Here is a 19,211-nt window from a genome sequence, read left to right on the forward strand (position 1 = left end):
TCCGAGGCCGCTAATGATTGAATCGAGTTGCGGAAGAGCGTGAATGGTGATGTGTGCACGGCGCAGCTTGCGTGGGCGAGCACACGAGACACGGTGGTGGAGCATGGGCACGGACACACCTGTCGCTGTATCTTGAACTAATCACTATGGCTTCTTCTGCTGATAAGTATGTGATGAGCAAGAGGGAGGAAGGGGGGAGGGGATTGGGGTTGTGGGTTGTGCGGTTGTGGGGTTGGTGGGGGTGGGGCTGAGGTGGCGGTGAGAGACGGGGGGAAGGGGGCAGGGGAGGGGGTGTGCCTGGGGGAGAATGCCAAGTCGACATAGTGTGTTGTTCGGGGCTAGCGAGGGAGACCAGGGAGGGGAAGGAGAGGGAAGGGGGCAGGGCAATGAAGGGTGTGTGTGCTCCCACGGTATCCTCTCTCTTCCCCTCCCCATTCCCCTTTCCTTCCCCCGTTTCCCTTTTACCCCCCCTCCCCGGCTTTGATCGCACGCGCACCTTGCCACTCACCACACCACACACACCACGTAGCCTGCAGCTTTCATCGTCGCTCGGCAAGCTGGGGACCGAGACGGCATATGCTGGTACGTATGATTTGACTGTGTTGTACTTTGGCTAGGGATGGGGGATGGGGGATGGGGGGGGGGGGGACTGCTGTCCGCACGACCGACTCACGCCTTGTCGCCGTCGATACAAATATTTCAGTTGCTCTGGAGGCCAAGGCGCTGATCGCGGAAGGCAAGAAGGTGTACCCGATGCACATCGGCGACCTCAACTTTTCGACGCCGGCGTGCATCAAGGATGCGGCGCGCAAAGCGCTAGACGACGGCAAGACCGGGTACTGCCCGGCCGCAGGCATCCCGCCGCTTCGCGAGGCGCTCGCCAAGCACATCTCGTCGACGCGCGGGGTGTCGTACGGTCCCAACAACGTGTCGGTCCAGCCGGGCGGCAAGCCCGTGATCGGCAAGTTCCTGGCGGCAGTGCTGGAGGAAGGCGACGAGGTGCTCTATCCTTCGCCGGGCTACCCGATCTACGAGTCGCAGATCTCGTACTTGGGCGGCAAGTGTGTGCCGTACGGCTTTGTCGACGGGCCTGACGGGTTCTCGCTCGACCTTGACGCGCTCGAGGCCAAGTTCTCGGACAAGACCAAGGTGCTCATCTTCAACAACTACGCCAATCCGGTCGGCTACGCCGCCTCTGAGGAGGAGCTCGAGCGCCTGGCCCGCATGGCCGTCGCCCACAACGTCTGGGTCCTTTCGGACGAGGCCTACTGGAATGTGGTCTACGACATCGAGGCCAAGTCAATCGCGTCGCAGCCAGGCATGGCCGAACGAACCGTCATCCTCTTCACCTGCTCCAAGTCGTGGGCCATGACTGGCTGGCGCTGCGGTGCAGCCATCGGGCCCGAGTCTGTCATCAAGGCCATCACCAAGTTCAACACCAATGCCGAGGCCTGCACCACCCATTTTGTGCAGTATGCCGCCGCTGAGGCGCTGTCTAACCCGGCCGCGATGGAAGACTGCCGCGCCATCGTCGCCACCCTCAAGGAGCGCCGCGACGCCCTCGTTCCGGCCATCAACGCTATCCCGGGCTGGAAGTGCCACATGCCGACCTCGACCTTTTACCTCTTCATCAACGTCACCGAGGCCATGGCCAAGATGGGCATGGGCGTCGCCGACCTTGAGGCTTTCCGCCAGCGTATCCTCGCCGACACTGGCGTCTCGTTCACCACCCGCGAGCACTTTGGCCGCACCATCGACGGCGAGTCCGATTGCTACATCCGCTTTGCCTACTCGGGCATCGATGCCGACGTTGCCGTCGAGGCCTGCGGTGTTCTCAAGGACTACTTTGAGGCACTCTAAGTCTGGCTTGAGTTCAAGCCCTCCCCGGTCGCCTGAGTTTTACTCCTTTGCCGCCTCAACTCATAGCGTATGTCGACCCTCTTACATGGGAGTATAAATCGCGAGCCGCAGCCAACCCGAGAGGTTGTCAGTCTGGTGAATGCCGCCAGACTACGGGTCCCGCCTCCGCGACACCAACCACGCCCGCCCAGTTGCGGCCACTCTTCTCCCCACATCCCACAAGGCCATGTCCGAACCTGGCCGCGTCCGGTTTGCAGAGGGCATCGACACGGCAGCGCTAGACGCGCTACGGCACCGGCCACCGTCGCCTGAGAATGGCGGCTGTCGCGCGGCAACGGGCGGTAGCGCAGCAGGCGCAGGCGAAAGCCCAGGCAGCGGCATAGGTGCATCAACCTCGGCGGGCGGCGTGCTTTCGGCCCTGCAAGTGTCGGCGTCACCAAAGCTCCAGCGGATGCGGGCCTTGTCGGCCAAGCTGCACAGGTCGCTGGAGGTGCAGTCGGAGCGGTTCGGTGCGCTGGCCGCCGAGGGCTCGCACGACACCGGAGCGGTGGCGCCTGTGCTTGCGGCCGCGGCGCCGGACATGAGCGAGACGTACAACCTCGGTGAGCTGCGCGAGCGATATGAGGTGCTTGCGCTGCGGGTCAAGGCGCTTGCGCAGGAGAACGCACGCCAGCGCCACGAGCAGCGCCGACGCGCCCAGACCTACGCTCGTAAGGAGGACCGGCTCCGCCAGCAGCTCGCCGACAAGGACGCCGAGCTGGCCAAGCTCAAGCTGCATGCCGCGGAGGACACCCGCATGGGGACTCTGCACGCGCTCAATGCAAAGATCCGCGACTCACTCACCGCCATCCAGGAGCAGGCTGAAGTCGAGCGCGATGAGCGCGAGCAGGAGCTTCTCACCGCTTTCAACGCCCGCATCATCAACGTCAACATGGAGATGGATCGTCTCACGGACGCCTCGCAGTCGAAGAACGAGTGGATGGAGAAGGCCCAGGCGCTCGGCCAGCATCTCCAGTGGCTCACCACGCAGGCTGTGGCTCTCGACGCCGCTAACACCAAGCTCAAAGCCCGCAACGCCTCGCTCCGCACCTCCAACCTCTCACTCGTCGAGGAGCGCGACGAGCTCGCCCTGCGTGTTGTCCGCTTCAAAAAGCTCGCTGCTCAGGCCGAATATCAGGCTTCATTTACCGGCGACGGCGCCGCTGCCCGCCCTGCCTCGGCGCCCATCCGCCAGCGCAGGGTCTCCGGCGCCTCGCGGTCCTTGTCGCGCGCCGGTGCCTCGCCTTCGGCCTCGGACGATCTTACTGCGCTCGAACTGGAAAATGCTGGCCTCCGGACTCAGCTTGTTATGGAGCAGGACCACGTTACTCGGCTCACCGACGCGTACGCAGCGCTTGCCTCGCTTCGCGACTCGGTCCTTTCCTTTGTGCACAACGCCATCCAAGACCACGTCGTCATTCGCTACGATGGCTCGACCGTCCTCGACCGCCCGGCGCGCCTGGCTGCGACAGCGTCTCTCGCTGCTAACGAGACGCTGCTTCGCAACATCCAGGCCATCCTTGAGCATCCGCCAGCGCAAGCACAGCCGCCGCACACATCACTCGAATCAGCGGCGGGTGCCTCGTCGGAGGCTCACCGACCGTCGTCGTCGTCCTCGTCGCGCCCATCCACGCCGCTAGCTGCTGCCCCCATCTCGGTATCGCATCCCCACCAAGACTATTTTGCTGCTTTCCGCAAGGGGACATGACTACGTTCTACAGGGCGGCTACAGCTTGGACTGGAGCAGCCGCGGCGAGACAAGCGTGCGCCAGTACGGGGCAACGCCCGACGGCTCGTTCAGCGCATTGGTGGACGCGGCGCGGTAGTACTCGCGGTACACGTCGCCAGACTTGACACCGAGCGGAGCGCGTAGGAGTTCATCCGGGTAGTCAAACGCGTCGGTGAGTCCGATGACCGACGGCCGGAGGCTGCTGGCGACAGACTCGACGGCGCGGCGTAGGCTGCTGATGGCGTCGGACGACTTTGCAGGCATGTTGGCCTCGATAAACCACGTCGTGTGCTCGGAGGCGTAGCGGAGTGCAAAGAGCCGCGCGAGCGTGGTCAGGACCTGGATCAGGGCGTCGTCGACGCCCTCGGCCTCGCGGGCGGCCACAAAGGCGGTAAACGACTCCATCATGTACGCGGTGCAATGCGCGGTAACAGCGTCGACCAGATCCATCAGACACGCATTCCACGCCTCGCCCTTGGACATCCCGTCGACAATCATGGCCGAGTGGAGGCGGGTGGCAGCAGCTCCAATCTTTGCCACAGCAACTTGCTGAATGCCGACGAGCAGAGCGTCGAGACTGTGCGCCTCGGCCACCAGTGCGCCGAGCGAGTCAAAGCGTGGTAGCGACGCGTCGAGCAGGTACGCCACCGAGTCGCCCGGCGGGACGCGACGCGAACCACTGTGGCCAATGCCGTGCACCTGCGAGTAGATCTTGACCAGGTAGCGGGCCGTCTGCTGTGCAATGACGATGTTGTCACCGCCGCCGGTGGTGAGCACGCCAAAGTCCGTGATGAGACGGGACATACCCGAGTACGCGTGATATCCGTGCCCCCCATCGACCGACGGCAGGCCTCAAGGGCATCCGAAGCCCACCAGGTGCAGACGGTCTTGAGCCCGCACGAGGTGGCGTGCATGTCGGCGAGCGGAGCTAGGAAGCCGAGGGTGTTTCCGGCTTGAAGGTCGGCGACCATGGCGTTGTAGCCGGCCTCGACCCGGGCGGTAGTACAAAAGACGGCGTAGCAGGTGGCGAGATGAGGAATGAGGCCGCAGATGTGCGACTGGTAGTCCATGATTTGCGGCTCGGGCGCCGACGGCGACGAGCCGACGTGGCCCGAGCCTTGGCGGCGGGCGACGCCGAACCGGATGGCGATTGTGAGTGCCTGTGAGGCATAGTCGGCCGCCGAGCCGACCGACGAGACCCGCTCAAGAATGGTAGAGCCGTAGGCTAGCGCCGGGTTGGGCGGCGGGATAAAAGAGCCGTCGCTCTCGACGCTCGCCCAGCGGGCGAGCATGTTGAATCGTGGGACGCGGACGGCGTCGAACGAGATGAACCCGTTGTCGTTTCCGTGGCGGCCAAACTTGGGTCCGATGTCGCCGATGGTGATGCCCGGTAGCGGCTTGCCGGTGGCAGCGTCACGGAGAGGGACAACAAACAGCTGGATGCCGGCGGCAGAGTTGGGCAAAAAGGTGTTGGCGAAGACGATGGCGTGCGTGGCAATCTGTCCGGCCTGGCCAATCCACCACTTGGTGGCTGTGAGCGACGGGGACGAGATGACAAACTCGTCAGTATCGACGTCAAGCTCAGCGCGCGTCTCGGCACCGCGAAGGAACGATGAGTGGGCGAGCTCAGTCATGGCAAAGCAGCCGATGATGCGGTAGTCCTCGGCGCCAGGCAGCCACTTGGCCTGCTGCTCGGGCGTGCCCTGGTTCTTGAGCGTCCCAATCCACAAGCCATGCTGCACAAAGGCCCGGATGGCGACCGAAGGATCAAAGACCTCCAGCGCCCGCATCAGGTTCCGCCGCAGGCGCACCAGCTCGGCCTCGCCCGCCTCGCCCTCGCCCGCCTCTGCCCGCGCCGCCGACAGCATGTCCGCCAGCCGGAACAGCTTGGCGGTCGATAGCGCACGCTCTTCCTTCAGCGGCATGGTAAACCTCTCGAGGCCGTCGTTGAGAACCGGATCGGCGGCAAACGCCCGCCACGCCGCTCGCCGCTCCGCCGTCGCCGCCGCCCCGCCGTCCAGCACGTGCGTCAGCGCCTCGACCGAGAACTCGGTTGCCGCCCGCTCCGTCTCCACGCTCTCCACTGCCGCGTCTGCCAGCGGCGAGGGGAGGCTATCCAGCTTGCGCATAGTGTACAGTGTAGAGAGAGAGAGAGAGTGTGTGTGTGTGTGGACGGTGCGAGAGTGAGGTGGCCGGGAGGGGGGAGGCAGCACTACTGACGAGAGGGGGGGGGGATGGGCATGAAGGACTAGCATCGAGCGATCGGGTGGGCATTGGACATGGGAGGAGGCTGACATGGGTTGTGCCTGAGATCGTACAGAGCACCACGTACCACACCACTCAGCCGGCTCGCAGATGTCCTGCGGCAGGTGGCTTGCGGTGATGAGCCACTCGACTCGCGCCGGACTCAACCGCACCTGGCCATGGACTCGTTCCTGCAGCGCATGCCGCCCGTGACGCGGTACATGCTTGTGGCCATCTTTGTCCTCACTCTTGGCGGTAACTTTGGTCTTATCCCTCCGCAGTACCTGCTCCTGGACCTGAAGCTCGTCTGGTCGCGCTTCCATGTACGTACTACCGCCCCAACTCGCCGACGACAAGGCGACCGCCTGGTGACCTCAGCGGGAAGGAACAGGCTCCCCTCCCCCCCCCAAGGTAGGGAGGGGAGAGGGGGGGGGGGGGGGGGGGGGGGGGGGGGGAGAGGCAGATAGAAAGGCGGATGGGAGGGGGCGCGCGGGAGAGAGAGAGAGAGAGAGAGAGAGAGAGAGGGACGGAACTCACACGGAGCATATGTGGCGTATGTGGTGTGCCTGTGCCTGTGGTATCTGTGGCGTTGGCCGATGAGGGGAGTAGGTGTGGCGGCTGGTGACCTGCTTCTTCTTCATGGGCCGCCTCGGCTTCCCCTTCCTCATGAACACCATGTACTTTTACCGCTACTCGACCAATCTGGAGAACCAGAGCTTTGACGGCCGCCCGGCAGACTACGTGTACATGCTCTTGGTGTGTGGCTCGGCGCTCATTGTCGCCGGCTGGGGCCTCGGCCTTCCAGTCCTCGGCATGGCCCTCATCATGTCCGTCATCTACCTCTGGTCACAGCGGAACATGGGCATGGACGTCTCGTTCATGTTTGGCATCACCTTCAAGTCGCAGTACCTGCCGTGGGCGCTCTGCGCCCTTACTGTCCTGCTCGGCGGCTCGCCCATCGTCCAACTGCTCGGCATTGCCGCGGGCCACCTGTACTACTTTCTGCACGACCTCTATCCGCTCTCGCCGGGCGGCGTCCAGTACCTCAACACTCCGCAGTGGCTCACCAACCTCATCCCGCCCACTGGCGGCGCCGCCGTCAGCGGTGCCGCTCCCTTTGCACGCCCCGGCGCAGTTCCCCCGCCCGCTGGCGGCCCGCCCCGCGGCCACTCGTGGGGCTCGGGCCGCCGGCTGGCGGACTGATGCGCTGCGAATCGGGCCGACTCATTCACGGATGCCGATGCCGTGCGCAGCCAAGCCGAGACTGCTGCCGCCTCGCGTAAGGCTGATCCACCTGCCGTCCCATGCGTGCGCGCCTTTGCAGCGCTGGTGTGGGCCGGCGCGGAGGACCCGCTCCATGACTCCACCGCGCGCCCAAGACAGGATCTCCATCTCCCTTGCACAGTACCCTGCCAGATTCCCATCTCTCGACGCCAAGCACCGTCGGCGAGGAGGTCCTGACAGGGTGCTGAACTCCGCGGTCGGGCGAGCACGTGTCGCCACCGGACAGTAATACTCAGGTCAGCGCCGGCACACAGTACAGCCAACACCCAACTCGACCCCGACAGAGACAACAATGCTCTCGCGGATGGCTAGTGCCAGCCGTCTGGCCCGCCAGGGTGTGGCCCTTGCCTCCGTCGCGGCGCGTGTGAGCGGAGCTTGCGGCGCGGCTGACGCGTCGTGGCTCGCGCGGACTCTGGCCGGCTCGGCTTGTGTGCTGGGCGGGGCGGGACGGGTGATGGCGGCATCGGCGGCACAGCAGCAGCCGGCGCACCTTCTCGCCCGCCTCTCGGCCGGTTTGGGAAGCAGAGCAGGCGGGGCGCGGAGCGCGATGGGCTCGGGCTCGGGTGGCTCGGGCGGACGCCGGGCGATGTCGACGACGACTTCGCCGGGCGCAGGCGGCGCGCCGCCACGCCGTGGGCCACAGGGCGGGCGGAGAACGTCTGCGGCCAACAGTAACACGCTGGCATGGCTGGGTGTCGTCCTCGTCGGAACCTTTGGCCTCTCATACGCGGCAGTCCCGCTGTATCGCATGTTCTGTCAGGTGACGGGCTACGGCGGAACAACCAAGCAGGCCGAGGCCGTCGACTACTCCAAGCTCACGCCGGTTGACGACCGCAAGCTGCGGATCCAGTTTGCGGCCGAGACTGCTGCCGGTATGCCGTGGAAGTTTGTGCCGACGCAGCGCGAGATCCGCATTGTGCCGGGCCAGACCGTCCTCGCCTGCTTTACCGCCACCAACAACACCGACGAGCCCATGATCGGCATCGCCACCTACAACGTCACCCCGCAGAAGACCGGCAAGTACTTTCACAAGGTCCAGTGCTTCTGCTTTGAAGAGCAGCGGCTCAACCCGCGCGAGGAGGTCGACATGCCTGTCTTCTTCTACGTCGACCCGTCCATCGTCGACGATCCGCGCATGGACGACGTCAACCTCATCACCCTCTCCTACACCTTTTTCAAATCGCGGGATCCGTTTGATGAAGACGACGACGACGACGACGACGAGTAGCTCAACAGCATTGATCAACATAATTGAATGTTTGTGCCATGGCCTTGGCCAAGGCTATCAATCGCGGCACGCAGCCGCCTCACTCGCTCTCCAATACCACCCTCGAGTGTCTCTCCCTTGCACTCCCCAAGCCCGATCTGCCTCTGGTCCGCCTCTGCTACGTGACGTTGTACCCCTGGAGCCCCCCCCCCCGCAGTCTCTGTGCCCAGACGGCCGAGGACCTCCTCCCTCCGCAGTGCTCGCCGCCCGACTTGACGCCACTCAACTCCACCCTCCCCTCCTTCCCCCTCCTCGCCCTCTGCTGCCCATGGACGAGCTTGCCAGACGATGCCTGTACCTCCTGGAACAGGACGACGACTCGGCGCGTGTGGCAGGGCTGCTTGTTCTTGCCCATACCATGGCCAAGGCCGACGCTGCCGACCCCTTGCACGAGAGCCTGCTGCTCGCCGCCGTCGACACCGTCGGCCTGCGCTTCATCGCCCGCATGCTCTGCCCCCCTCTCCGCCATGGATCTGCGCCAGAGCCGATTGCGTCGGTCGCTGCCCTCATCCTTGCCAGACTTGCCGCTCTGGACGCCACCCCGGCGTGGGTCTTCCACCCGGTGCTCATCACCCGGCTCGTCGCATGCCGCGCCGCTGCAGAGCCTTCGTCTGTTGATGGTGAGAGTGAGGCCGGCAATGTCACCGAAGATGGTGCTGATGCGGCACTGGCCGATGGTGGCGATGTCGCAGAGCTTGACGCTGCGCTCATGGCTCTGGCGACGCGGCCAGATGCTGCTCCGGCTGTCGCAGACGCGCTCGCCGGCTGGTTCGCTGAGAGCCAGCTGGCGCCGGCGTCGCGGCTTCGGGTACTCGAGCTGTGGGACGCGCTGGTGACGCTTCCTGTGCCGGGGCTGGAGGCTCGAGTGCTTGCCATGTGTGGCGCGCAGATGGCGGCTATGATGCGGTCGCGGCTCAACGCATCCATCCGCGCGAGACTGTACTCGTTCGGCCTGTGGATGCTGGGGAGCAGGACTGCGGTTGCAGCCGTGGCTGCCAAAAGCTGGCTTGTATTGGCCAAGGGTGTGTGTATTGATGTCCGCGTTGTTCTCGAGTCGGAGAACCTCGCTCGCGGATCGGCCGAGGTTGCTTCGCTGCCGCGGGCGCTGCTGATTGCCGAGGAGCTCATCCGGCTGCTGGTCAGTGACGACGACGGCGGCATCGGAGGCGAAGCGGCGTCGAAAATGATCATGGTGCTGATGGAGTGCCTCTCGGCGGTCACCTACTACATCTCTGCGGTGGCTAACCAGGGCCAGGCTAACCACGACCTGATGTTCCCGGCCGTGCGGGTGTTGGGCGCATGGTGTGCTGAGGAGAACTCGCTGCTAACCGACCAGGTCCTCCCACTGCTGCCGACGCTCTTTGACCCGCGCCTGCGGCGGGCAGCCGCTGCGGCCCACGGCGGCATGGACTGGGTCGTCTTTCTGCTCCCGGGGCTGCGCGCCATGCTGGCAAACCCAGATGTTGCTGGCGCTGCGGCAGCCGAGCTGGTCGACGTCGGCGCGGTGAGCCACCTACTCGATTTGGTCACAGCATTGGGCGATGACGCCCCGGGCGCCCGCGACAATGCGTATCTCTTGCTGGCAGAGCTGCTGCTGGTGGGCAGCGAGGCGGGCGCCGCCGCCGCGCGACAACTCGCCGCCGCCGACCCCGGCACGAGAATTCACATGGCATGCACCGCCAGCCAGTCCAGTGCTGCTGCAACCGCCGCTGCCGTAGCTATGGCTGCTGCATGCCCAGCCGAAGAGCTCGAGCCTGGTGTGCTCGCCGCGGCGCGCACGCTCGCCCGTAGTGATCCGGAGCTGGCGCACGTGCTGGCTGCATGGAAGCGTGCTAGGCGGTAAACAAGACGAGTCTCTCTGTTGTGTACGACGCCAGCGGCGCCATCTCACCGGGCCGCTGCTGGCGCGAGCGGTGTCGGTGACGATGGCGGTGCCTGCGTGCCTTGACCTCGCCGGCAGCAACCGCAGTCCTGGCCCGCCACGCAGCGGTGCTCATCGCCAATCTCTTTCGCGCTGCGGCCGTCTCTTTGTCCTCTTTGATTGCAGGGCGGAGCAGGTCAGCCCTGGAACCGCTGCACCTGGGGCCTGGCTCCGCGACCGATGTCTGTGTCGATGTCGCGGCCGCGGCTGCGGCCCGTTGCTGCCCCCACTTCCAGCTTGCCGCTGGCGATTGGCCTTGGGCCGGACCGATATCGGGAGCATTGACGAGGCCACAAAGCACTCTCCCCCGTCCGCGCTCACACGCCGCGCCTCACACGTCACCACCGCACCCTTGTCAGCCCGCCGCAGGCGATACTCTGGGCCGGTCACGCCGTCCACCCGCGCGCCGTCGCGGCGCCACTCATAGCGCACCGCCGCCGGCGCATAGTCGGTCTCCGGCCACACCGCCCGCAGACAAAAGCCCACTACACGCGGGCCAGTCAACTGCAGCACGCCTCGCACACGCCGTGGCATGGTGTGGGCAGTGAGGTGGCGGCGTGGCGGCGTGGCGGCATGGCGGCGTGGCGGCGTGGGCGCGTTGCCGTTGACTGCGGTTGCCTTCCATCGTTTGATGCTGTGTAGTCTCGTTTGTTATCGTATTGCCATCCAGAGAGGCATAGACACGATCATGGGTACTGCTGGAGTCTCTCCTGTGGCCATGGTTGGGTGGAGCTAGGAGATCGACTTTGTAGACAATGATGGCATTGATCGCAAGAGGCCGACGCAAGCTTATGTCTCCCCCCTTGCCTGTCACTCGCCCGCTCCTTCTGTTGTTCAGCGGAGAGAGAGAGAAGGAGCAAGAGGAAGGAAGAGAGGATTGGCCAGCCGCAAAACCCTTGCTCACTCGCACTACCACTCGCTCTCCGGCGCATCCACCGCCACAGACTGGGCACGACACAGAGTAGGCACCCATACTCCGCCCCAAACACCTCGATCAACGCGCACCTTGCCCATCTCCCCGCTTTGTTCCTCTTCCTCCACCGATCGTCGACGCGTGCCGGGTCCGTGCCAACAGTCCCTCCCTCCTCCCCCCCCCCCCCCCCCCTCCCCCCCCTTCCTCCCACACCCCACCACACCCCACACCCCTCACACCCCACTCGCACACAGGGCCACAGTCTGCACGAGGAAACACGAGCAGGGAAGTAGGAGGCGTGCGAGTCGGGCAGGCATCTCACGACACTCGCAAGGAGACAGCAAGCTAGAGCGAGGGGTTGTACCAAATGGCCTCGCAGGACGACGGCCCAGAGCAAGCCGGTGGACAGCTCGGTCAGGAGTCGCCGGTGGAGACCCAGGAGAGGGGCAAGCGAGAAATGGAAGGCGGGGAGAGTGCTAGTCCGGGAAAGAAGCTCCCACAGCCGGTGCTCTCGCAAGAGCCGACAGCGCCGCCGCGGCGTGGACCGTCGCCGCCTCCGTTTGGCATGCAGCCGGCGCGGAAGGAGTCGGGCCTGCTCCGGCTAGTGCCCGAGTCGAAGCGAATGCGGTCCAAGAAGCGACGGAACAGGATCACATCACTACCGCCGGGCATGTCGCTGGATCTGGGTCTTTCGGGCATGCTCAACTCGTCGATTGACTCGGTCAACATCTTAGGTAGCCGCAAAGCCATCGAGCCGTCACTCGAGCTGGCCGAGTCGCGCCTTCTGACACCGCTCGAGTCGGCGCGGAAGGACGTGCGCGAGCTCAAGGTCAAGCTTGCAGATGCAGTGGCCAAAGCCTCGCTCGCCGAGTCCAAGGCTTACTACTATATGAGCAACGAAACGGCGCGCCTGGCCACTCTGGAGGAGGCCAAGGAGGCTGCTCGGCAGGCCCGCGTTCGCGAGCTACAGGCGATGGCAGCGGTGGCGACGGCGGAGAGTGAATCCGCTGCGCTCCGCGCGCGAATCGAGGAAGAGTCGCTGATGGAGACAGACCCAGTCGTTGCGCTCCGCACCCAGCTCGGTCTCGTCACGGCGGCGTACAACGAGATGCGCGACGAGTTGCAGGCGACCAAGCGGTTTTACAAGCGAGAGCGCCAGTTGCTTCGCGAAGAAAAGGAGCTCACTAGCGAGCTCATGGCTGCCATCCGCACGCGCGACCCTTCGTACTCGCATCCGTTTGGAAACTCGCGGTCTCGGATCCGCGAGGTCGCTGGCACGAGCTCGACCGATGCCTCCAAGAAGGCCAAAAAGTCCAAGAAGCAGAAGAAAAAGGCCAAGAAGGCACTCGGCCGTGGCCGCATGCCGGTCGCTTTCCTCCCGCATCGCGCAGTCCGCGCCACGGATGGCGGCCTCGATCGCGCACCCCCGCCTGTCGCCGACGCTCACCCGCTGCCTCAGACTGACTCTAACGACAGCGGCGCCGACTCAAGCGACTCTGACTCGTCGTCATCGTCGGTCTACGGGCCAAGGGAGGAGCCGGCCATGGAACGGGTCCGTGCTCAGGCCGTGCCTGCCCTGGACCGCACCTCGTCGGCATCAGCACTCAACACATTCGCTCTCTCACCGCGCTCTGGCGACGACGATGACGATGAGGAGCTGGCAAGCTCACTTCCGGATGCTGCGTTGTCGCAAACCTCGCCGGCCATCACATTCTCGCTCACTGTTCCGGACGAAGACGCAGGCCCCGGCTCGAGCACAGACGACATTGCGCTCGTTATCCCCTCGCCGCCCGGTGCTGATGGCGATTTCGCAGCGTTTCCCACAGGGGCCATTCCGGCCGGGCACGTCGAGAGTCCCGAAAAGGGGAAGAGTATGGGGCAAGGTAAGGAGAAGGACAAGGGCAAGGACAAGGACAAGGCTAAGAAGAAGAAGAAAGCCAAGGCCAAGGACAAGGACAAAGCCAAGGCCAAGACCAAGCCGCGGCGGATGGCTCCGGTCCAGTTCCGCAAGGTCTCGCATCTCGACTGATGGGGCTCTTCCATGCCTGTAAAGGACGACGATTCCTCTCCCCTCCTCCCTCCCTCCCCCCAAACGCTCTACTCTACTCTGCTCTGCCCTGCTCAATGCCTCTACTCCACGAATCGTTAGCAACAACGAGCGATGTCCGACTGACCGTCCCATCACCCTCCCGCCGGTCACTCCCCCTGACACCCACCCCCGTCTATCTCTACCCACTCCTCTTCGTCCACACCCTTCTTGACCAAACCATGTCGGACGAGGATGTGGCGTGTCGGTACCTGTTCCGGGGTATGTGCTGTGGCTGTGAGAGCATTGCGTGTGTTGAGGGCAGGAGGGGGGAGGGGGTGGGGGGGACAAGGTGTGCGTGCGTGCCGCGAGGCCGACGCGGTGTTCCACAACCCGAGACAAGGATGGGCAAGGCGTGGTACAGGCCGAGGTTGTGACGAGATGAAGAAATGGAGCGGGAGGAAGACTCACCACTGAGGAGATGTGCTTTGGCTTGGTTTTGTCTCTTGGGGGTGGGTCGGAGGGGGGGGGGGGGGGGGGGGCCCGTGGCAGTGGTCATTGTGGGTGACTCGGGCGTGGGCAAGTCGAACTTGCTGACCAGGTTCACCTCTGCGGCATTCTCGCATGACACAAAGTCGACCATCGGTGTCGACTTCTCAGACAAGACGCTGACGGTGCAGGGCGAAAAGGTCAAGGCACAGATCTGGGACACCGCCGGGCAGGAGCGCTACCGCGGCATCACGCAACACTACTATCGCGGCGCCACCGGCGCGCTTGTGGTCTACGACATCTCGTCTGCAGACTCGTTTGACAACGCCGAGTTCTGGCTTAAGGAGGTCCGCAAGCACTCGTCACAGGAGATTGTCATTCTCCTGGTCGGCAACAAGTCGGATCTCGAGGAGCGCCGCGAGGTCGAGACCGCTGAAGCCCAGGCCTTTGCCGAGGAGCACCAGGTCTCGTTCCTCGAGACCTCGGCCCTCGACAACAACAACGTTTCGGAGGCCTTTACCATGTGCATCGAGGAGATCTACCGACGAAAGGTTGCCGCCGGCGCCTCGTCGTCAGACTCGGACGATGACGACGACACCCCTGCACCTGCAAAATCCAAGCTCGAGCCGTCGCAGACCATCAAGGTCACCTCTACCGCACCCGACGAGCAGGCCCAAGCTCAGGAGAAGCAGTGCAAGTGCTGATCGCTGCCGTACTAGGCTTGTGTGCAGCAATGAAGTCAAACAAGGGCCGTCGGGGAAAACTACCGCAGTCTTCTCCTCCCCGATTTCAGTTCCCATGCCACGCAGTGTGGATAGAGCGGGTTGGAGCAAGGTGGCGCCGCGCCCAAACGAGGTCAAAGCCGGGACCACTCCGACCGGAAACCACGGGTCGGGAGCTGCCGGCAAGGCCGGGGCGGAGCCAGGGGCATGTGATCTCACACCATCCTCAGAAGCATACTTATCTTCCACTCACCTGCCCGTGGACCGACTCGCTTCCTCTCTTTCACTCTGGGCTGTACACTGACCCATGTCGCACTTGCCTAGCAAGCCGTCCAAGGAAGACTCTGCCCTTGGCGTGGCCACCCCGTTTGCCACTCCGACCGACACCCCGTCTGGCTCGCCGACGTCGGCTACGGCGCCACCGGTCGTCCGCTCGCGGCCGGGTGGATCCGAGCCGGGTGGATCCGAGTCGGACACAGTGGCCATGCGCCGGAGGGTGCCGCCGCTGAGCGAGCTCACGCCGTCGGCCGCGGCGGCGGTGGCGTCGGCGACGTCACCGGCCGGCGCGGTTGTGGCATCGTCACCGACGCCTGCGCTGCTTTCGATCACCTCGTCTGGCCTTTGGACCCATGTGCTCTTCCACATCTGCGTGAGGACGAGCTACCGCTGCCTGACGATGCTGTGGTGTGTGTGGTCGGCTCATCGCCGCAGCTTGGCGACTGGGACGTCGATGCCGCGTTCACTCTGGATCCGGTGTGGGGCGAGGAGGCCTTGTGGGAGGGCTCGCTGCTGCTGGACAAAGACGCGGTTGTCCACTATAAGTACGTCATTCGTACGCCCGACCGCATCGTCTCGGTCGAGGCGCTCGACGAACCGCGCTCGCTCGTCCCGCTCGGCGTCGCCATCAAGCTCAACGACGGGACATACGGCGAGCCGGTGGTTGGCGGCACAAAGCGCAAGTGGACCGACCAGGGCTGGCTCATCAAGGACTCGGAGCTGCGGCTGACAGTGGCCTCGGTCAACGTGGCCCGCAACGAGGTGGCTGCGGCGCTGGCGGGAGACGACGGTGGCGAGGCGAGCGCCGATGTCGATGCAGACTGGGTCGACGTTCACTGCGCGCCGCTGCTCCCGGAGCGGGCCGACGACTTTGCATATCTGGCGTCGCTGGTCACGCCGGCTGCGGTTGTGCACCCTGTGCCAAGTAAGTATCCCAAGGGTGCGGCGATGCCGCGGGCGCTCATGTTCTACGCGCGCTCGCGCGAGCATCTGGGCTTCCGGTTTGCGTTCTACAACTGCCGCGAAAACCGGGCAGTTGGCACCGCTGTTGTGTCTGCAGCCGAGCTGACGAGCATGCGCGGTACGCTTGAGCGGCCACTGCTCGACGCGAACATGTGCATTGTCGGCTCGGTTGTGCTCAACTTTCTCATCACGACCCCTTTTGGACTCCCGGCCAACACGCTGGCGATGGTGCAGCGGCCCAAGCCGCGGCAGGTCGGCGAGGCGCTGGACATCGGGCACCGCGGTGTGGGCGCCAACTCGAAGGACTTTGCCAACACAGCATCGTACATCCGCGAGAACACCATCGACGCGTTCCTGGCGGCTGCGCGGCTCGGGTTCTCTTACGTTGAGACCGACGTCCAGCTGACTGCCGACGGGGTCCCGATCATCTTCCACGACTTTCGCATCATTGTCCACTCGCAGACGGTCGACGTCGACCGAGTCACTTACGACATGGCGCGGTCGGGCAATCTCGGCGGCGACAAGGACGTGTCGGCCAACATCAAGATCGGGATCAACTCACTGACGCTTGCGCAGTTCAAGTCGCTCAAGCCCGAGCTCTCGGTTGACTCGCAGTCGACGTTTGCGGCGTCGGCCAAGCGGAAGCTCAAGCGGTCGTCATCGCTCTCAGCCTTCCCCTCGCTTGGCGAGCAGCGCCGGCGCAAGAGCGCGCTCGCGAGCTCGCCACCGGTGGCCGAGGCTGAGCTGCAGCCGGCGTTTTTCATCACCGGCTCGTTCGACACTCTGCACGAGGTGCTTGTCCACGTCCAGGCGCGCCAGCCGAGCCTCGGCTTTAACCTCGAACTCAAGTACCCGGTGACTGAGGCCGACGACGCAGAGCTGAACCCGGCAGAGCGCAACAAGTGGCTCGACGCTGTGCTCGACGTCGTCTTTTCGTGTGCCAAACCGGACTTTCGCATCATTTTCTCCTCGTTTGACCCGGACTTGTGCGCCATGTGCCGGATGAAGCAGCCGCGGTACCCGGTCTTCTTCCTCACCGACGGCGGCGAGGTGCAGTACACCGACGCGCGGATGAACTCGGTCATGGGCGCCATCGACTTTGCGCTCTCAGCGCGGCTGCATGGCATTGTATCGGATGCCAAGCCGATTGTGTGCAACATCGATCTCGTCCAAACCGTCCACGACGCCGGCCTCATGCTCTTTACCTTTGGTGGCCTCAACAACGACGAGGCCGCTGTTGAGCTGCAGCAGACCGCCGGCGTCGACGCCATCATTACCGACGCAGTCTACCGGGTCAAGCGCACCGGTATGACGCCGCGCAAGGCGCCCCCGCCAGCGACACGGGCCTGGCCCCGGTCGCGTTTGGGCACCCAGCCAACAGCATCGGCGACAGCAGCAGCGCCGCCGGCAGCAGCACTCGGTCTGCGCACGCAGCTGCCGATGAGCCTAGGCACAGCGAATCGCGCTCGCATGAGCTTCAGGCTGTCCACGACGCCAAGGCGGCGTTGCGGTCATGTTAAGCCGGGGAACAGATGGAAAGGTAAACACCGTTTCGTAGTTTTACAATTGGATGGAAATAGGTGCGTGTGTGTGAGGGGGGGAGGATACGATCAGTACGCGCCGATGACAAAGCCACGATCAAACAGGACCTTGAGCACGTCCTTGCCCAGGACCATTTCGTAGTCGGCAAGCGGAACCTCGCCGAGGGTGACGACAACGTCGAGCTCGACGTTTTTGATCCACACCTTGGCCTTGGCCGACGGGAGAGTGCGGGCGTCGCCATGGATGCCGACTGAGACAACCGGCATCATGCGGGCTTTGGGCTCGAGACCGATGCGTTCGGCCAGGCGCGGAAGAATGAGAGTCGGCCCGAGATTGCCGGTGTCGAGCATGACGCGGGTGACGGTGACCCACTCGCCATCGCCGACGCGGACCTTGACCGGCTCGTTGAGGATGTTGAGCATGCGGGTGCCGTCTGTTGCCGCCGAGTCGGCGGTGACCGTGGTGTGCTTTGCGCCATCATATACCTCGATGGCATCGGCAGGCCCGCGCTGGTTCTCGTACGACGACGAGTGGGCGAGGAACGACTCGTCGTCGGCATCAAAGGCGCCATCGGGCTCGAGAGAGGGGAGTGCGTCGGGAGGCTGGACAAACTCGACAGTCTTGCCCTTGCGGTTTTGCGATGACTTTGAGTTGAGGACAATGGCGCCGACAACGCCGATGGCCGCCACAGCACCCATGGCCGCTGTCATGATCGACGATGGTGTGTCAGCCTCTGGCGGCGGTCCGCGGCGGTGAACATACTGCTGGCGCGGATGCAGATGAAATGCTGCCGCCATACGCGGCAGTTCGGACGAGAGCGAGGGTGCCGCAAGACGGGCTCCGGAGAGTGCGCGCAGCATGATATGAGTATGTGTATGTGTGTAGAGAGGAAGAGAGGGTTGGAGACGAGTGTGTGTTTCCCCGGTCGCTCATGTGCTTGCACGCCTTGCCTGTGGCCAGTCAGACCGACGTCATTGTGACTCATTGTGGCACGCCGGCAAATGGAACCATTGGCTTCCGCAAAAAAGCCCATGCGTGGCGACACGTGGACAGGCAGGGTGCGATGGCTATGGGTGTGGTGGGGTTGGGAGAGAGGGGGGGGGGTGTCTACCAGCTGTGATCTGCGGTCATCGTCGTTGATGGCTGGGCTTAGGGGGAGGGGGGGGGCGGGAGGGGCGGGGGGCGGGGGGCGGGGGAGGGGGGTTTGAGTGGGTCAAGGCGGGTCAAGGCTGCCGCTGGTCAGTTTCATGAAGATCAGAGCGAGTTCATGTGGATGGTGATGGCGAGCTGGACATGTTGTTGAGCTCGAGCCATTGCCAACGGTGAACGGGTAGTCTGAAAGCGCAGACATACAGCGGAGCGGTTGCGGCGTGCTCTGGGGATTCTGGTAGCTCGGCGATTCTTGGTGCTGGAGCCATGGATGGGAGGGAAGAGAGGGGCAGGGCTCAGGCCTTGGCCTTCTTGGTCTTGCGATCAGCATCAGCCGGGGCATCAGCCTTGCGCTTGGGCTCAGGCTTGGCCTCGGTATCGTCCTTGGCCTTGTCGTCGGCGTCGGTCTCTTCCTTGGCCTTGTCGTTGGTCTTGGTCGATGAGGAAAAGTCGATCTTGTAGCCGGAGGCCTTGAGGGCGGGGGCGTCCTTGGCCTCTTCCAACTCTGCAGGCTTGGCAGGTTCCGACGGACCAGCACTGGAGGCGGCCGATGCCATGTACGCGCCGTGGAGGACCGGATCAAAGACCATGGCCGAGGTGGTCACGTCGCGGAACGACTCGATGGGCCGGACGTCGTTGTTGGAGTCGTCGACGGGAGCAGCGGCAGCTGCCTTCTTGTTCTTCTTGCGGCGGGCCATGTTAGGCAAAGTAGAGAGAGGGATGTGTAGGATGAGAGTGTGGGGGGGGGGGAGGGGAGAGCGAAGGGGGAGGCGGCGCGAAGGGGGGA

At 64.4% G+C, this 19,211-nt stretch overlaps 11 protein-coding genes across 11 annotated transcripts; 8 read left to right on the forward strand and 3 right to left on the reverse strand.

The window, feature by feature from the left end:
- The first annotated feature begins 126 nt into the window (after positions 1–126).
- Positions 127–1,975, forward strand: AMSG_01875 (aspartate aminotransferase). Its single transcript, XM_013905925.1, has 3 exons — positions 127–166; positions 530–582; positions 704–1,975. Exons 1-3 carry the CDS (start codon positions 147–149, stop codon positions 1,858–1,860), a joined length of 1,230 nt encoding a protein of 409 aa, XP_013761379.1. The 5' UTR covers positions 127–146; the 3' UTR covers positions 1,861–1,975.
- Positions 1,976–2,086: 111 nt separating this feature from the next.
- Positions 2,087–3,607, forward strand: AMSG_01876 (uncharacterized protein; the record flags this gene model as incomplete). The annotated part of the gene is made up of 1 exon (XM_013905926.1): positions 2,087–3,607. The coding sequence occupies one exon, from the start codon at positions 2,087–2,089 to the stop codon at positions 3,605–3,607; it is 1,521 nt and encodes a 506-aa protein (XP_013761380.1).
- On the reverse strand, positions 3,567–5,757 carry AMSG_01877 (palmitoyl acyl-CoA oxidase 1; the record flags this gene model as incomplete). The annotated part of the gene is made up of 2 exons (XM_013905927.1): positions 3,567–4,363; positions 4,435–5,757. 2 exons carry the CDS (start codon positions 5,755–5,757, stop codon positions 3,626–3,628), a joined length of 2,061 nt encoding a protein of 686 aa, XP_013761381.1. The 3' UTR covers positions 3,567–3,625.
- A 269-nt stretch (positions 5,758–6,026) lies between these two features.
- On the forward strand, positions 6,027–7,402 carry AMSG_01878 (derlin-1). Its single transcript, XM_013905928.1, has 2 exons — positions 6,027–6,195; positions 6,482–7,402. Exons 1-2 carry the CDS (start codon positions 6,052–6,054, stop codon positions 7,073–7,075), a joined length of 738 nt encoding a protein of 245 aa, XP_013761382.1. The 5' UTR covers positions 6,027–6,051; the 3' UTR covers positions 7,076–7,402.
- A 19-nt stretch (positions 7,403–7,421) lies between these two features.
- AMSG_01879 (cytochrome c oxidase assembly protein COX11) lies at positions 7,422–8,425 on the forward strand. The gene has a single exon (XM_013905929.1). The coding sequence runs from the start codon at positions 7,449–7,451 to the stop codon at positions 8,382–8,384; it is 936 nt and encodes a 311-aa protein (XP_013761383.1). The 5' UTR covers positions 7,422–7,448; the 3' UTR covers positions 8,385–8,425.
- A 266-nt stretch (positions 8,426–8,691) lies between these two features.
- AMSG_01880 (uncharacterized protein) lies at positions 8,692–10,266 on the forward strand (the record flags this gene model as incomplete). The annotated part of the gene is made up of 1 exon (XM_013905930.1): positions 8,692–10,266. The coding sequence occupies one exon, from the start codon at positions 8,692–8,694 to the stop codon at positions 10,264–10,266; it is 1,575 nt and encodes a 524-aa protein (XP_013761384.1).
- A 1,252-nt stretch (positions 10,267–11,518) lies between these two features.
- Positions 11,519–13,324, forward strand: AMSG_01881 (uncharacterized protein). The gene has a single exon (XM_013905931.1). It carries the CDS (start codon positions 11,625–11,627, stop codon positions 13,284–13,286), a length of 1,662 nt encoding a protein of 553 aa, XP_013761385.1. The 5' UTR covers positions 11,519–11,624; the 3' UTR covers positions 13,287–13,324.
- A 166-nt stretch (positions 13,325–13,490) lies between these two features.
- On the forward strand, positions 13,491–14,476 carry AMSG_01882 (Rab11-1a; the record flags this gene model as incomplete). The annotated part of the gene is made up of 2 exons (XM_013905932.1): positions 13,491–13,565; positions 13,836–14,476. The coding sequence occupies exons 1-2, from the start codon at positions 13,526–13,528 to the stop codon at positions 14,474–14,476; spliced, it is 681 nt and encodes a 226-aa protein (XP_013761386.1). The 5' UTR covers positions 13,491–13,525.
- A 325-nt stretch (positions 14,477–14,801) lies between these two features.
- AMSG_01883 (uncharacterized protein) lies at positions 14,802–17,253 on the forward strand (the record flags this gene model as incomplete). Its single annotated transcript, XM_013905933.1, has 3 exons — positions 14,802–15,143; positions 15,206–17,088; positions 17,133–17,253. 3 exons carry the CDS (start codon positions 14,802–14,804, stop codon positions 17,251–17,253), a joined length of 2,346 nt encoding a protein of 781 aa, XP_013761387.1.
- A 25-nt stretch (positions 17,254–17,278) lies between these two features.
- On the reverse strand, positions 17,279–18,279 carry AMSG_01884 (uncharacterized protein). The gene has a single exon (XM_013905934.1). The coding sequence runs from the start codon at positions 18,133–18,135 to the stop codon at positions 17,344–17,346; it is 792 nt and encodes a 263-aa protein (XP_013761388.1). The 5' UTR covers positions 18,136–18,279; the 3' UTR covers positions 17,279–17,343.
- A 295-nt stretch (positions 18,280–18,574) lies between these two features.
- Positions 18,575–19,142, reverse strand: AMSG_01885 (uncharacterized protein). Its single transcript, XM_013905935.1, has one exon. The coding sequence runs from the start codon at positions 19,120–19,122 to the stop codon at positions 18,721–18,723; it is 402 nt and encodes a 133-aa protein (XP_013761389.1). The 5' UTR covers positions 19,123–19,142; the 3' UTR covers positions 18,575–18,720.
- Between the last annotated feature and the right edge of the window lie 69 nt (positions 19,143–19,211).

Source organism: Thecamonas trahens (assembly GCF_000142905.1).
Source record: "Thecamonas trahens ATCC 50062 unplaced genomic scaffold supercont1.7, whole genome shotgun sequence".
NCBI classification, from domain to species: domain Eukaryota; order Apusomonadida; family Apusomonadidae; genus Thecamonas; species Thecamonas trahens.

Bases quoted from the DNA above. Each gene is read 5' to 3' on its own strand.
- AMSG_01875 (XM_013905925.1), top strand. From the start codon at position 147: ATGGCTTCTTCTGCTGATAA. The intron at 167-529 runs GTATGTGATGAG...CACACCACGTAG, and splicing joins ATGGCTTCTTCTGCTGATAA to CCTGCAGCTTTCATCGTCGC. The intron at 583-703 runs GTACGTATGATT...CAAATATTTCAG, and splicing joins GACCGAGACGGCATATGCTG to TTGCTCTGGAGGCCAAGGCG.
- AMSG_01878 (XM_013905928.1), top strand. From the start codon at position 6,052: ATGGACTCGTTCCTGCAGCGCATGCCGCCCGTGACGCGGTACATGCTT. The intron at 6,196-6,481 runs GTACGTACTACC...TGAGGGGAGTAG, and splicing joins TCGTCTGGTCGCGCTTCCAT to GTGTGGCGGCTGGTGACCTG.
- AMSG_01879 (XM_013905929.1), top strand. From the start codon at position 7,449: ATGCTCTCGCGGATGGCTAGTGCCAGCCGTCTGGCCCGCCAGGGTGTG.
- AMSG_01881 (XM_013905931.1), top strand. From the start codon at position 11,625: ATGGCCTCGCAGGACGACGGCCCAGAGCAAGCCGGTGGACAGCTCGGT.
- AMSG_01884 (XM_013905934.1), bottom strand. From the start codon at position 18,135: ATGCTGCGCGCACTCTCCGGAGCCCGTCTTGCGGCACCCTCGCTCTCG.
- AMSG_01885 (XM_013905935.1), bottom strand. From the start codon at position 19,122: ATGGCCCGCCGCAAGAAGAACAAGAAGGCAGCTGCCGCTGCTCCCGTC.